This window comes from Pan paniscus, chromosome 5 (genome assembly GCF_029289425.2).
Source record: "Pan paniscus chromosome 5, NHGRI_mPanPan1-v2.0_pri, whole genome shotgun sequence".
In the NCBI taxonomy this organism is placed as follows: Eukaryota; Metazoa; Chordata; class Mammalia; order Primates; family Hominidae; genus Pan; species Pan paniscus.
In genome coordinates, this window is record NC_073254.2 from 130,479,411 (window position 1) to 130,493,389 (window position 13,979).

Here is a 13,979-nt window from a genome sequence, read left to right on the forward strand (position 1 = left end):
CGTACAAAAATCAGTTGCATTTCTATACAACTCTCAAGCTGCAAACTAAATCAAAAAGTCAATCCCATTTATTATAGCCACACAAACACACAAAATACCTAGGAATACACTTAACCAAAGAAGTAAAAGACCTCTACAAGGAGAACTACAAAACACTAATGAAAGAAATCAGAAGTGACACAAAAAATGGAAAAACATCTCATGCTCATGGATTAGAAGAATCAATACCATTTAAGTGACCATAGTGCCCAAGGCAATCTACAAATTCAATGCAATTCCTATAGAATCAGCATTATTTTTCACAGAATTAGAAAAAACTATTCTGAAATTCACATGGAACCACAGAAGAGCCCAAATAGCCAAAGCAATCCTAAGCAAAAAGAGCAAGGCCAGAGGCATCACATTACCTGACTTCAAACTATACTACAAGGCTATAGTAACCAAACCAGCATGGAACTGGTACACAAATAGACACACAGGCCAATGGAACAAAATAGAGAATCCAGAAATAGAGCCACACACTGACAACCAACTGATCGTCAACAAAATCAACAAAAATAAACAATGGGAAAAGGACTCTCTATTCAATAAATGGTGCTGGGAAAAACTGGCTAGCTATATGCAGAAGAATGAAACTGGATCCCTATCTCTCACCATATACAAAAATTAACTAAGGATGAATTAAAGGCCTAAATGTAAGACCTGACACTCTAAAAGTCCTAGAAGAAAACTTAAGAAAAACTCTTCTGGACATTAGCCTAGGCAAAGAATTTATGACCAAGTCCTCAAGGGTGAACGCAACAAAACCAAAAATAGACAAATGGGAATTAATTCAACTAAAAAGCTTCTGCACAGCAAAAGAAACAATCGATAGAGTACATAACCTACAAAATGGGAAAAATATTTGCAAACCAAACTATGCAGCCAACAAAGAGCTAATATCCAGAATCCATAAAGAACTCAAACAAATTAATACAAAAAAAAACCATTAAAAAGTAGGCAAAGGACATCAACAGACATTTTCCAAAAGAAGACATACAAGCAGCCAACAAACAGGAAAAAATGCTCAATATCACTAATCATCAGAGAAATGCAAATTAAAACCACAATGAGATACCATCTCATACCATTCAGAATAGCTATTATTAAAAAGTCAAAAATAACAGATATTAGTGAGGCTGTGGAGAAAAGGGAACATTTATACACTGTTAGCAGGAATATGAATTAGTACAACCCCTATGGAAAACATTATCAAGATTTCTTAAAGAACTAAAAATAGAACTACCATTTGATCCAGCAATCCCACTACTGGGTATTTCCCCAAAGGAAAAGAAATCATTATATCAAAAAGACACCTGCATTTGTCTGTTTATCACAGCACTATTCACGATTGCAAAGCCAAGGAATCAACCTAAGAATCCATCAATGGTTAACTGGATAAAGAAAATGTGATATATATATATAGATATAGATATAGATATCTGCATTCAATCTGATGAGTTATTACACATCATCTAGCCTCTGGAAAACTCTACTGTACTTTCATGAGAGAATGAGAGTTTTTAAAAAGACAGCTAATATCTTAGTATTGCTAGAAAAAAGTTTTGCCCTTGCAGACTTCAAAGACCTACAAGAATTCTCACGTTTTGAGACCTGCTGGTCTAGCCTGTTGCTCTCATACTCCTCTCTCTCCGCGTTTTTTTTCCTTCCAACCTAAATGCCGATTTTCAGTCTCTTTATCCTTCACTGCCAGCTTCTCTCAGTCCTGTCTTTTTACTTGCTTCCGCCTTTCCCATTCTCACTCATTTATGCATTTTCTAGTCCCCATTTTTCCTTCTCTTCCTTCTCTTCTATGAACACAATATGCAGCTGAAGTACCATTCTGTTATTTATGTTGATTTTTTTAAAGAACACCAGGTGAATGTTTTCTATTTCTCTACCAAACCAACAACAGAAGTCCTATAAAAGGTTGAGTTAAAGTCTCATCAGAGCAGAAACTGTGGTTCAGCCACTTTAGTATCTCCTGTAGCACCCAGCACAGTGTGTAGTGCAGTGGCTATAGAATGCTGGAGAATACCTTGGGCTGAAAATGAACAGTGCTGAAATTGACTCATACTCAGTACCCTGCTAAAGAGAGATGTTCAATAGGCCAGTGTATCCAAAAATTTAGCCTGGGTCCCCCATCAGTTAAATTTTAAAAAGTGTATGTGTGCACAGATGTGCATGTAGACATATAAAGTGAACATATATACACACACATATTCATATAATGCTAAATTAACATATTATGTATATTGAAATATAAACTTCCATTTGTACATATTGACTTCTGTGCACACATTCATATATAAAATGGGTGTTTTTTGGTGGCAGTCCAAGGGATCATCTCTACCGCCCACTGGTGAACACACCCCACTTTGGAGACTATCGCAACCTAGTGACCTCTCCAAGTCCTCACAGATAACTGCCAGGCTGGCATGTAGCCACCATTCCTCACTTCTCATAGAACCTCATGTAGATAAATAATAGGTTAAATGGAATGAATTTCAAGTCTTGTGGCTATCAGGACACCACAGGCTGGTCATGTTGGCCACAGTTTCAAAACTGAACTCTATCTATGGCACTGGCCCTTGTAGCTAGCTAGTCCATGAAAGAAAACTACAAAGCAAAATGCAGGCAGGAAGTAAGTAGTGTTCTTCTAGCTCCAGGATGAGAAAGAACACACTAATTCCTATTTTAGGGTCTCTTTGGGATGGGCAGCCAACAGAAGAGCTTGGAGCCCCAGTGCTTGATGGGCTAATGGGAGCTAGCTCTGTTTTTTCCAAAAACATTAATATGTCCCTGCCAGTAGTAAAATGATCAGAAATCAGGCCAGGCATGCTGGCTCATGCCTGTAATCCCAACACTTTGGGAGGCCAAGGCAGGTGGATTACCTGAGGTTGGGAGTTCAAGACAAGCCTGGCCAACATGGTGAAACCCTGTTTCTACTAAAAATGCCAAAAACTAGCCAGGCATAGTGGCACGTGCCTGTAGTCTCAGCTACTCAGGAGGCTGAGACAGGAGAATTGCTTGAATCTGGGAGGCGGAGGTTTCAGTGAGCCAAGATCACACCACTGCACTCTAGCCTGGGTAAGCGAGTGAGGCTCTGTCTCAAAAAAAAAAAAAAAAAAAAAAGGAGAAGAAGAAGAAGAAAAAGAAAAAGAAAAAAAGAAATCAGCCTCAGTCCATCCTAGACAGAGGGGTTGGGCAGGAACAGTAGGCTGAGAAGACAGGCCGGTGTTGCTCTTGCTCAAAAGACCCCACAGGCTAACATCTTGGCTTGAAGATGAGTGGTGCTGACCCTCACACCTGCAGGTCAGAATCCCTCGTCCCCAGCCCCTGCACTGGCTGCCGTGTCACCACAGAGCCTTGGGGTTGCTATATTGCCTGTGGCCTCATGGGGGTGAGCACCTAGCATGGCTGGTGGGTCACCTGCCCTTGGGAAGCAGGCTTGTCCATTCAGAAGGTGTTTCTTCCTTCCCTGGCATTTTCTCAAGAAGCATCTTCCAGTCAATAAGAATGGCTCTCTTAAGAGACTCCTTGACCCTACAGTGCCATCCAGTCTGCTTCTATTGCACAGATTGTAGATGGGCTTCATCTTACACAGCAGAAGTCAATTCTCCCCTCTTTACTCTCCTCTATTCACTCCTGCCTGTACTGTACATGGCAGCTTATTCAGCATTGTCTTGGTCACTGTGCATAATACTAACATCTTAGGCCGGGCGCAGTGGCTCATGCCTATAATCCCAGCACTTTGGGATGCTGAGGCGGATCACTTGAGGTCAGGAGTTCAAGACCAGCCTTGAACTCCTGGTGAAACCCCATCTCTACTATAAATACAAAAATTAGCCAGGCAGTGGCCTGCAACTGTAGTCCCAGCTACTCAGGAGGCTGAGGCACGAGAATAGCTGGAACCTGGAAGCATACGTTGCAGTGAGCCAAGATTGTGCCACTGCACTCTAGCCTGGGCAACACAGAGAGACCCTGTCTCAAAAATAAATAAATACTAACACCTTACATTGGATCATACTTTAAAGCATGTTCACACTCATTATCTCATTTAATCATCCCAACATACATCAGAGTTTGTGAGCCAGCTGACAAACTAAAAAAAATCTTTGCTTAGTGAATCGCCGATGTAAATAAAGTGGGAAATTAATCTTGTTTAAGAAAACAGTTCATATGTACTAATTTTTTGTAAAATCAAGCACCTAGGTGTCTCTGCTTTGCTAAAAGACATTACACTAATGGGTGTTATTGTATGCTCTTGTTAATAATAAAACTTGACTTCCCTAAAAGTAACCAGTAGTCAACATCACAAAGATATCAACTCTCCCAAAGTTAATTTATAAATTTTATTTTCAGCAGTGTCTGTAACTGCAAAACATAGAAAACTGAAATGTCCATTGACAGGAGACTGGTTAAAGAAATTATGGTGAAAGTATAATAAAAGTGTAGATACTCCTAGGAGATCCCAGAGGGAAAGGGTAGCATGTAGTTTTTAACTAAAGGAGTATTCCTAGTCTGAGAATCACCCCATCCAGATCATTACAGTGTGGCTTGTGGTGGGCCAGCATCTACCCGCTAGACACCATGGCAATAAGGGGCATGAAAATCAGGTCCTCTTGAAACTAAATTTTGTTGAGAGCCTAAGGAGCACCCTATAATAACAATCCCATATGAATATGACTGGAAATAGAACATAAATCATGTATGTATGGTGCACATATTTATAATTATTTGACTCCCATCCCTGAAATTTCAACTCAGCAAACGACAACACAGCCCCTGCAAACAGCAGGCATGTTTAACTTGCCTAAAGTTTACCTGAGGCATTTGGGTTTGTTCCCTAACTAGTCTCTACCTGGAACAGCTCCACCACTGAAAAGCTCAGGTTCTGAGCATGACCTCCCACCCTCTTACTTCCCCCATCCTTCCCACTGACCCCATTTCCAGCACCATTCAGACGTCCAGTCTTCAGATCCTACCAGCTTCTTCAGTTTGTTTCTACCTTCCTGGCCTCAGTTTTTTTCTTCCTCAGCCAGTGACCCCCACAGTCATCACCACATCACCAGAACTATTCTCTCTCTCTCTTCCCCTCTCCTTCTCTCTTTGTGTCTTTTTCTCTTGTGCACACACACACACACACACACACACACATACACCAACACAGCACCCACCCTGGCAGGCCTCTGAAGCTAGGATTTGTCTTTTCTGTCCCCCTCTTAGCAATCGTGATTCAGGAGGTCTAAGGTGGGGTCAAGGCCCCTACAAGCTTAAGAAGCTTCTTAGGAGATGCTGATACGGATGAAAACATTGCCCCAGGATATCTAGTTTTCTGGTTAAACTATGTACTGGTACAAGGTTTGACATTCAAAATACTGGACAATTGTTGTGGAGCAACTGAAAAACCAATAAACAGCTTGTGAGGGTGACATTTGTTATAACCATTTTGCAAAACTCTCTGGCAGGGGACCACATGCACCGCCTGTGACAGCATCTCCTAGGTATCTACCCAGCGAAATGCATACACAGGTAGAGCCACATGCCACAAAACGACGTTTCGGTCAATGATGAACCACATATACAACAGTGGTCCCATAAGATTATAATATTAATACCATATTTTTACCACACCCTTTCCATGTTTAGGTACACAAATACTTCCCATTGTGTTACAATTGCCTACAGTATTCAGTACAATAACATGCTGTGCAGGTTTGTAGCCTAGGAGCAGTGGGCTATACCATAGAGCCTAAATGTGTAGCAGGCTGTACCATCTAGGCTTGTGTAAATAAAATCTGTGATGTTTGCAGAACAACAAAATCACCTAACGATGAACTTCTCAGAAGTATCTCTGTCGTTAAGCAAAATATAACCCTACCCTAAAAGACAAATGCAAGAAAGGCAACTCATAAAAGCCCAACCTGGACACAGTCTAAATGTCTGTTGACAGTAAATGAATGAACTGTGAAATATTTGTGCCATTAAATACTATGTAGCTGTGAAAATCGACTAACCTCTGTGACACACAATATGGGTGGATCTCACAAACACAGTGTGGAACAAAAGAAGCCAAAGGGCAAGTACCTTTTACCCCACTTATGTAACATTTAGTATCGTTGATGTAAGGACAGTAGTGAGCTTGGGGGACAGGGACGGAGTAGGGCTTGGGAGAAGGCATAAGAGGAGATGATTTGGGTGGGGGTAACACAGGTGTGTTCACTGTATGACAACTCATCAGGCTGTAGATTATGGTGGACACTTTTCTGCATATATGTAATATATCAATTTAAAAGTTTTCTATCTACAGCGCCCAGCGAGAGGGAAAAGTATTCAGCAACACCCCTGCTGAGGCACAGCTGGAACAGGTGCCAGGCATGCCTAATCTGTCCACAAGGCACTGGGCCAGCTGGACTGCAGCCCTGGGTGGCCACCTGATCCCTATTGACAAGGGGGCATTTTCCCTGAGCAACAGATTATCTACCCAACTTCCACTTGACGTCTCCACCTGGAATTCCTACAAGGAACTCAAGGTAAACCAATCTCAAACTGAGCTCGATATCTAGGCCTGCCCCGCCTGGAGGGTAACTTTCTGAGTTTAGGCTACCATCACCCACACAAACTAGAAATCCAGGGCATGGGACATGGGGTGGGCTAGGAGGGGCATGTGGTCCCATTCACTTCTCCTTCATGCCTTAGGGCCAAGAGCTCCCATCAACTCCACCTGCTAAAACTGTCTGGTTCTCCCTGCCCACACTCCCACTCTCCAGACCCTCTTTCTCTCACACCTGGGCTCTTATCTAGGTCTTCACTGGCCCCCTTGCCCCACTCGCTGCCCCTCCAATCCACCCTCTGCACTGCAAAGTAATCTTCTGATACCCAAACTTTGCAAAAACACTCGTGGAGATGACTGTAAGCTTACCTCTTGCCTCTCTCACTCTCATATTTTATACCCCCAAAATAATAAACCACTAAGTGGCCCCCAATCAAGCCATGCTACTTCACATAAACACGCTTTCCATGTGCTAGAAAGGTCCTAAGCACTCCTTCAATTCAAATTTCCCTTTCCCTTTTGCAAGAATAACCTCTTGAAAAAAAACCAAGCCCCATTTCCTTAGGCGTCTAGCATTCTAACACATCACTCTCTCTTTTACAAAGATTCTTGGCCCTCAGAGGTGTCATGCATGTACCCAACCTAGGGGTCCACCAGGACAACAGGCTTATAGATATGACACAGTAATGGAAAAATAATCACACAAACACAATCGGCAGAAAACCCAGAGGCGAGGAAAAGCAAGGGCGGCCAGAAGCCCCAGGGAATGGACCCATGCAATCTGAGTGACGGATGAAGAAAACTGCTTTCAGTCCTAGATTATACCATTCCATATAAAAGCATAACTGGTGGAGCCCATCATGGCTAAGAGCATGGACTCTGGAGCCAGACTGCCAAGGTTTGATCTTGGCCCTGTTACTTACCACCAGGGACCATGAGCAAGATCCTTAGCCTTTCTGTGCCTCAGTTTCCTCATCTAAACTATGGGCTTTGTGGGAATGAAATGAGTTAACACATGGAAAGCACTGTATGACACACCGTAGCTGTATATAAATGATAGATGTTATGATGTTCACACACTGAAGTCAAAAAAGAGCCAGAAAAACTCTATATACTGAAACAAAACAAAACAAAACCCTACCTCTATCCATCGATGAAGGTCTGCCACAGGCTCCACATTCCAACTCTAAACTTTTAAGCCGTCTCTCCTCTTAACCCAGGACAACTAACTCAGGGATCCAGGTTCAGATCCTCCCAACACAGGTGCCTAAATTTCAGTCTTCTCAATTTCTTTTCATGTAGAGCTTAAGCTGTGAAGTTTATGGAAACGATATGGTTTCAGGAGAAATCCTGGAATGGTATTTCAGTTCTTCTCAGGTATCCTGTTTTCCCTTTTTTTTTTTTTTGAGACGGAATCTCGTTCTGTCGCCCGGGCTGGAGTGCAGTGGCGCAATCTCGGCTCACTGCAAGCTCTGCCTCCTGGGTTCACGCCATTCTCCTGCCTCCGCCTCCCAAGTAGCTGGGACCACAGGCCCCCGCCACCATGCCAGGCTCATTTTTTTGTATTTTTAGTGGAGACGTGGTTTCACTGCATTAGCCAGGATGGTCTCGATCTCCTGAACTCGTGATCTGCCCGCCTCGGCCTCCCAAAGTGCTGGGATTACAGGCGTGAGCCACCGCACCCAGCTTTTTTTTTTGTTTTTTGTTTTTTGTTTTGAGACGAAGTCTCGCTCTGTCGCCCAGGCTGGAGTGCAGTGGCGTGATCTTGGCTCACTGCAACCTCCACCCCCTAGGTTCAAGCGATTCTCCTGCTTCAGCCTCCCGAGTAGCTGGGATTACAGGCGCCCGCCACTGTGCATGGCTAATTTTTGTATTTATAGTAGAGACGGGGTTTCACCATCTTGGCCAGGCTGGTCTCGAGCTCCCGACCTCGTGATCTGCTTGCCTCAGCCTCCCAAAGTGCTGGGATTACAGGCATGAACCACCGCACCTGGCCTGTTTTCCCCTTTTAAAGGTGACTAGAATAGTGCTTCCTTATTCTAGAAATGACCAATGAGAAATGAGAGGTAATCAGGGTTCTCTACTTTAGGGGTCCCCAAGCCCCGGGCCATAGACCAGACGGTCCATGGCCTGTTAGAAACTGGACCACACAGCAGGAGGTGAGCAGCGGCCAGCGAGCATTACCTCCTAAGCTCCACCTCCTGTCAGATCAGCGGCGGCATTAGATTCTCATAGGAACGTGAACCCCATTGTGAACTGCGCATGCGAGGGATCTAGGTTGAGTGCTCCTTATGAGAATCTAATGCCTGATGATCTGAGGTGAAACAGTTTCATCCTGAAACCATCCGCCCGACCCCACCACAGGTCTGTGGAAAAAATGTCTTCCACGAAACCAGTCCCTGGTGCTAAAAAGGTTAGGGACCAGGTCTGTGGAAAAAATGTCTTCCACAAAACCAGTCCCTGGTGCTAAAAAGGTTGGGGACCACTGCTCTACTTAACACTTTCACTAGGATCCCTTAAAGAGAGGACTAAATAATCATCACAATAACTTTCCTTTCTGTTTATAAAGAATAGAGACCAATTAGAACAAATACCTGAGAAAAATGTGGTACTGTGTTGCAGTCACACAGTCTTCATCTTCTGCTATATAAGCAGTGGTTTGTTACCCTTTTCCCTCCTGTAAGCTGCTTTCACGAGTCAACCCTGACCACCAATATGGGAACTCAGGTAATGATAATAGCCATGACTTATTGAGAACTTACTGAATAATAAGACTTTTGCATACATTATGGTGGCCAGCTAAGAGCTGTCTCCTCAAACCCATTTGCCCCCTCTTCACCGTAGTGAGCTGTCATCATGGGTGAGCAGCTGCTCCAGGCACAGACAGGGAGCCCCATGCAGTGGATGACAGAGCTGTCCCACTTGCCAGGGTCCTTGAATGGCCTCGTGGCACAGATCCTGCTGTGGGCAGTTACTGGAGAGGTATAAACTTCCATCTGAGGAATCTGTTTGATAGGGCACTTTAGTCAAACACCAACTAATATAATTACCTCAGCTAATCCCTAAAAAACGCAGGGGAACTAAGATGTTAGTACCACCTACCTCATTGAGTTACTGTAAAGATGAGAAACTGCATGCAGAGTCCTCATATACACATTTTCACTACTCCTATTTGAAAACATTTGTACTATTATTAGCCCCATTTTACAGATAAGAAAGTGGTAAACAAAATGCTCAAGACCGTATAGTTAATGTGTGGTAGCGCCAGAGTGGGAACTTAGACATCCAGCCTTAAAACTGATCTTTTAACCTCTGTGCTATTCTGCTTCCAGAAGGATGAAATGAGATCATACATAAAGAGCTTGGCCCAGCCGAGGAGCCGTCACCTAACCGTGCTCAGGAGTGCATCATGGTTGAGAGTGTGAGCTGTGGAGGTGATGGGCATCCAACGGCATCCAATTCTGCCCTGCTAGTATTAGATTTGTGCTTAGGCAGAAACCTTGGTTTTCTCATCTGTGAAAAGAGGGTGATACTACCAACCTTATAAGGCTGTAGTGAAGATTAGAGGAAGTAACATGTACCAACGGCTTATGGCCGAGCCAGGCACAAGGCAGCGTTCAATGATGCAAGCAGAGGAAGCAGGGAACAGCTGGGGCTTCCTGCCCGTTTCCTCTGTCCTAACAGCTCCTTTTTGCAGACACTGGGAATCAAAACCAAAACGCATGCAACCTTCCACCTTGAAGAACAGCACCACATCACCTCTTTGCTAAGCCTGATTCCCGTTTTCTGGATAGGAAACTGACACACAAAGTATCTCCAGAATCATATCAGAGGTAAGTAGCAGGCCAGGATTGAGACGCAGCTCCAAATCTCCGGCCATAACGCTGCATGGCCCCTCACCCGGCTACCTCCCCTCTCAAAACACTCTGAGTCAGATAGAGGAGCTCTGTCCATGAGTGAACGAACGAATGAATAATTTAAATTTTTTAAATCAATTTGACAAATGAAAAGAGGGTGTACGGAGGTTAAACGTGGTTCCACCATGCGTTGGCTATGAGTCCTTGACCCCGCCAGCTTGTTTCCCAATCACAAAAATAAGGATTTGAACACCTCCTTTGCAGGGTCCCGGTGAACATCAAATGAAGAACTATGTGTAAGCGCCAGGTACAGTGTACCTGGCACGTATTAGGTTTTAATAAACGGCAACCAACTCTGACTAACGGTTGTCCCTGAGGAATACCTGCCAGGCACAGAGGGAAGCCCTACGGAGGCGCGGGGCAGAACTGGGCAGCAGCCGTCTAGGGAAGTGGCGGCGGATTAGAGAAACGGGCGGCCAGGCACAGGCACCCCCTACGAGTGAGATCTGGCCCCTCGAGGGGGGGCCTCCAGCATCTGCTGCCGCGGAGAGCACGCGCCAGGTCCCTCCTGCCCGGCAACAGGCGCACTCCGAGCGAGCCCAGCGCCTCTGCTCACCATGCCAGGTCCCGCTGCCAGAGGCCTAGAGGAGAAGCCCAGCTCGGGCCCGGCGTCTGGACGCCTGTGTCCCGACTGCGCGGGGTAAGGAGGGAGTGGAGATGTTTTCGGATCGCGAGCGCCGCGCGAGAACCCCGCCGCAACTGAAAGAAACAGACCCCTCGGCGCCGCCTCCCGCGTGGCGCGCCCCACCCCCCTCCCCCCTACCTGCCGAAGTGCCCCACGTGGTCATAAATCCCCTCGAAGTGGCGGGACCCCATGGTGCGGCCGTGCACTGGGCGCCGAGTTAGCCGAGCTCCAGGGGCTGCGGGTAGCGCGCCCCGCCCCGAACCTCCCCGCCCGGCCTCCTGCTCTCCCCGCGCGTCCCAGTACTCGGGACCAGCGCGAGGCTGTACTCTGTTCCTCCCTCCGTCGCTTGGCCCCTCGGTCCCCCCAAGTATCTTCGGCTTTTTTCCTGCCGCCTCGGCCTCCTCCCCGGCGCGCTGTGGTCCCGGCGCCCGCGGTCGCATGGTGCCCTCGCCCCCAGCCCCGCCGCTCTCCCACCCGCCCCGCCGCCCACCCTGGCTCTTGGCACCATGTCTGCGGGGTCGCCACGCTCGAGGGAAGCCCCGACGCCTGGGAAAAGTTGTTGCTGAGAGAGAGCCCAGGGTGGGAATGCAAGGGCTAGGCTTGGTCCGGGGGCCGCAAGAATATATAGCCTTCAGCATGACGCCCCTCAGAAACATGGCTCTCAAACTTTAATGCCTAAGAATCTGCTGCAGAACTTGGTTTAAAAGGTACATTTAAGGCTGGGCGCACTTGCTCACGCCTGTAATCCCAGCACTTTGGGAGGCCGACGCGGGCGGATCACCTGAGGTCGGGAGTTCAAGACTAGCCTGACCAACATGGAGAAACCCCGTCTCCACTAAAAATACAAAATTAGCCGGGCGTGGTGGCACATGCCTGTAATCCCAGCTACTCGGGAGGCTGAGGCAGAAGAATCGCTTGAACCCTGGAGGCGGAGGTTGCGGTGAGCCAAGATCGTGCCATTGCACTCCAGCCTGAGGAACAAGAGTGAAACTCCGTCTCAAAAAAAATAAAAGTACAATTAGGCCGGCGTGGTGGCTCAGGCCTATAATCCCAGTGCTTTGGGAGGCCGAGGCAGGAGGATTGCTGGAGCCAAGGAGTTTGAGACCAGCCTGGGCAACATATAGCGACACCTCGTCTATACAAAAATAAAAAATAAATAAATGTACATTTATTTTGAGACTCCATCCCTGATGATTCAGGATGCCTGGGGAACAGGAATCTGATTTTTTTTTTTTTTTTTTTTTTTTTGAGACGGAGTCTCGCTCTGTCGCCCAGGTTGGAGTGCAGTGGTGCAATCTTGGCTCACTGCAAGCTCCACCTCCCGGGTTCAAACCATTCTCCTGCCTCAGCCTCCCAAGTAGCTGGGAGGTGCCCGCCACCACGTCCAGCTAATATTTTGTATTTTTAGTAGAGACGGGGTTTCACCGTGTTAGCCAGGATGGTTTCGATCTCCTGACGTCGTGATCCGACCGCCTTGGCCTCCCGAAATCTGATTTTTAATAAGCAGACCACGGCATTCCAAGCCACACTTTGGAGTGGGCAGGGGTTTGGCCCATAGCCAACCCAGGCAGGGGGTGACCTTCCTTCTGGAAGGTATCAGGTGAATGAACTTTAGGGAAGAAAGGACAATGGCTGGTCCACAGCACTGAAGCAGAAAAGCCAGTTTCCGACTATATCCACAGTGAGAGTTGCCTACTCTAGTCAGCCTGGCAGTCACTGGCCCCACTGTTGGCGTGCTATTCCACTCTATAAGGCCACTAAACCTTGAGTTCCTAGAGAACAGGGATGCATTCTCTTCGTCACTTTGGTAGCCTCAGTTCCATAGCAAATGCCCTCTCTCTGAACTTCTCCACCTCATCCTTAAAATCTGAGCACACATATCGCTTCCTCAGAGAAGTCCAACAGTTTGAGGGCCAGGACAGAGCTCTACCAGAGCAGAGCATCAAGAGTGGGTCTGATGGCTCCGAGAAGCGGCAGGATCTTGCAAGGCTGTGTTGAACATTTTACTTTGACCAAAGGACAAAGAGAACTCCCTGTAGACAGTCTTAAAGCAGAAGAGTAACAGGAGCAAACTTGTACTTGAATAATATTTGAAAGAGAGGAGAGTCCATTTCCCAAAGTGCTTCCCTCCCCTACTTGTCACAGAGCCTACAATAACACCATTAAAAATTGACTTATTTTTGTTATGCACAATCCTATCTAGACATTCTCTTCTGAAACATAAATACTCTTGGAAGGACTAATCCCTTAAGTAATAAACAACTTGGAGAGGGTTTTTAAATTAGATAGTTTCCTGCTAACTAAAGAGACTTAAGAAAGCCTAAGTTCTTCAGGTGAGGAATGCTGGAGGGATACAAGGTGGGGGGAAGATGAGAGGGTAGTGAGGAGTAGTTATGTCAAGGGCTGAACCTAGGAGGAAAGGTGGGGGCCATGGCAGCCAGTCAAGACGCCATATTGCTTCAAAGCACCAAAGGGAGAGTTACCTGGAAAAGTTATGGAGAAATTGAACTTTGATATGAACACTATTCTTATTACACCAGATAGAAATGTCACAATATGGATAAAATGGACAAATTACTGAAAAATACAATCTAACAACACTCAAGAAGAAATAGATAACCAAAATAGGCCTACATCTATTAAAGAAATTGAATATGCAATTAAAAACCTTCTGATATAGTTTGGATGTTTGTCCTCTCCAAATCTCGTGTTGAAATGTAGTCCCCAATGTTGGAGGTGGGGCCTGGTGGGAGGGGTTTGGATCATGGATCCTTCATGAATGTCTTGGTGCCATCCTCCCCAGTAATGAGTGAATTCTCAGTTATGAGTTCACACAATATCT

General features: G+C 45.9%; 1 protein-coding gene across 2 annotated transcripts in view; it reads right to left on the bottom strand.

Annotated features, from left to right (window-relative positions):
* The window catches only part of SLC22A16 (solute carrier family 22 member 16), a 52,692-nt gene extending 41,277 nt beyond the window's left edge, over positions 1-11,415 (bottom strand). For both annotated transcript variants that reach the window (XM_055114054.1, XM_055114055.1), the window contains exon 1: positions 11,276-11,415. In XM_055114054.1, coding sequence (XP_054970029.1) covers positions 11,276-11,328 — 53 coding nt within the window. In that variant the 5' untranslated portion in view covers positions 11,329-11,415. The remainder of the gene's footprint in view (positions 1-11,275) is intronic.
* Between the last annotated feature and the right edge of the window lie 2,564 nt (positions 11,416-13,979).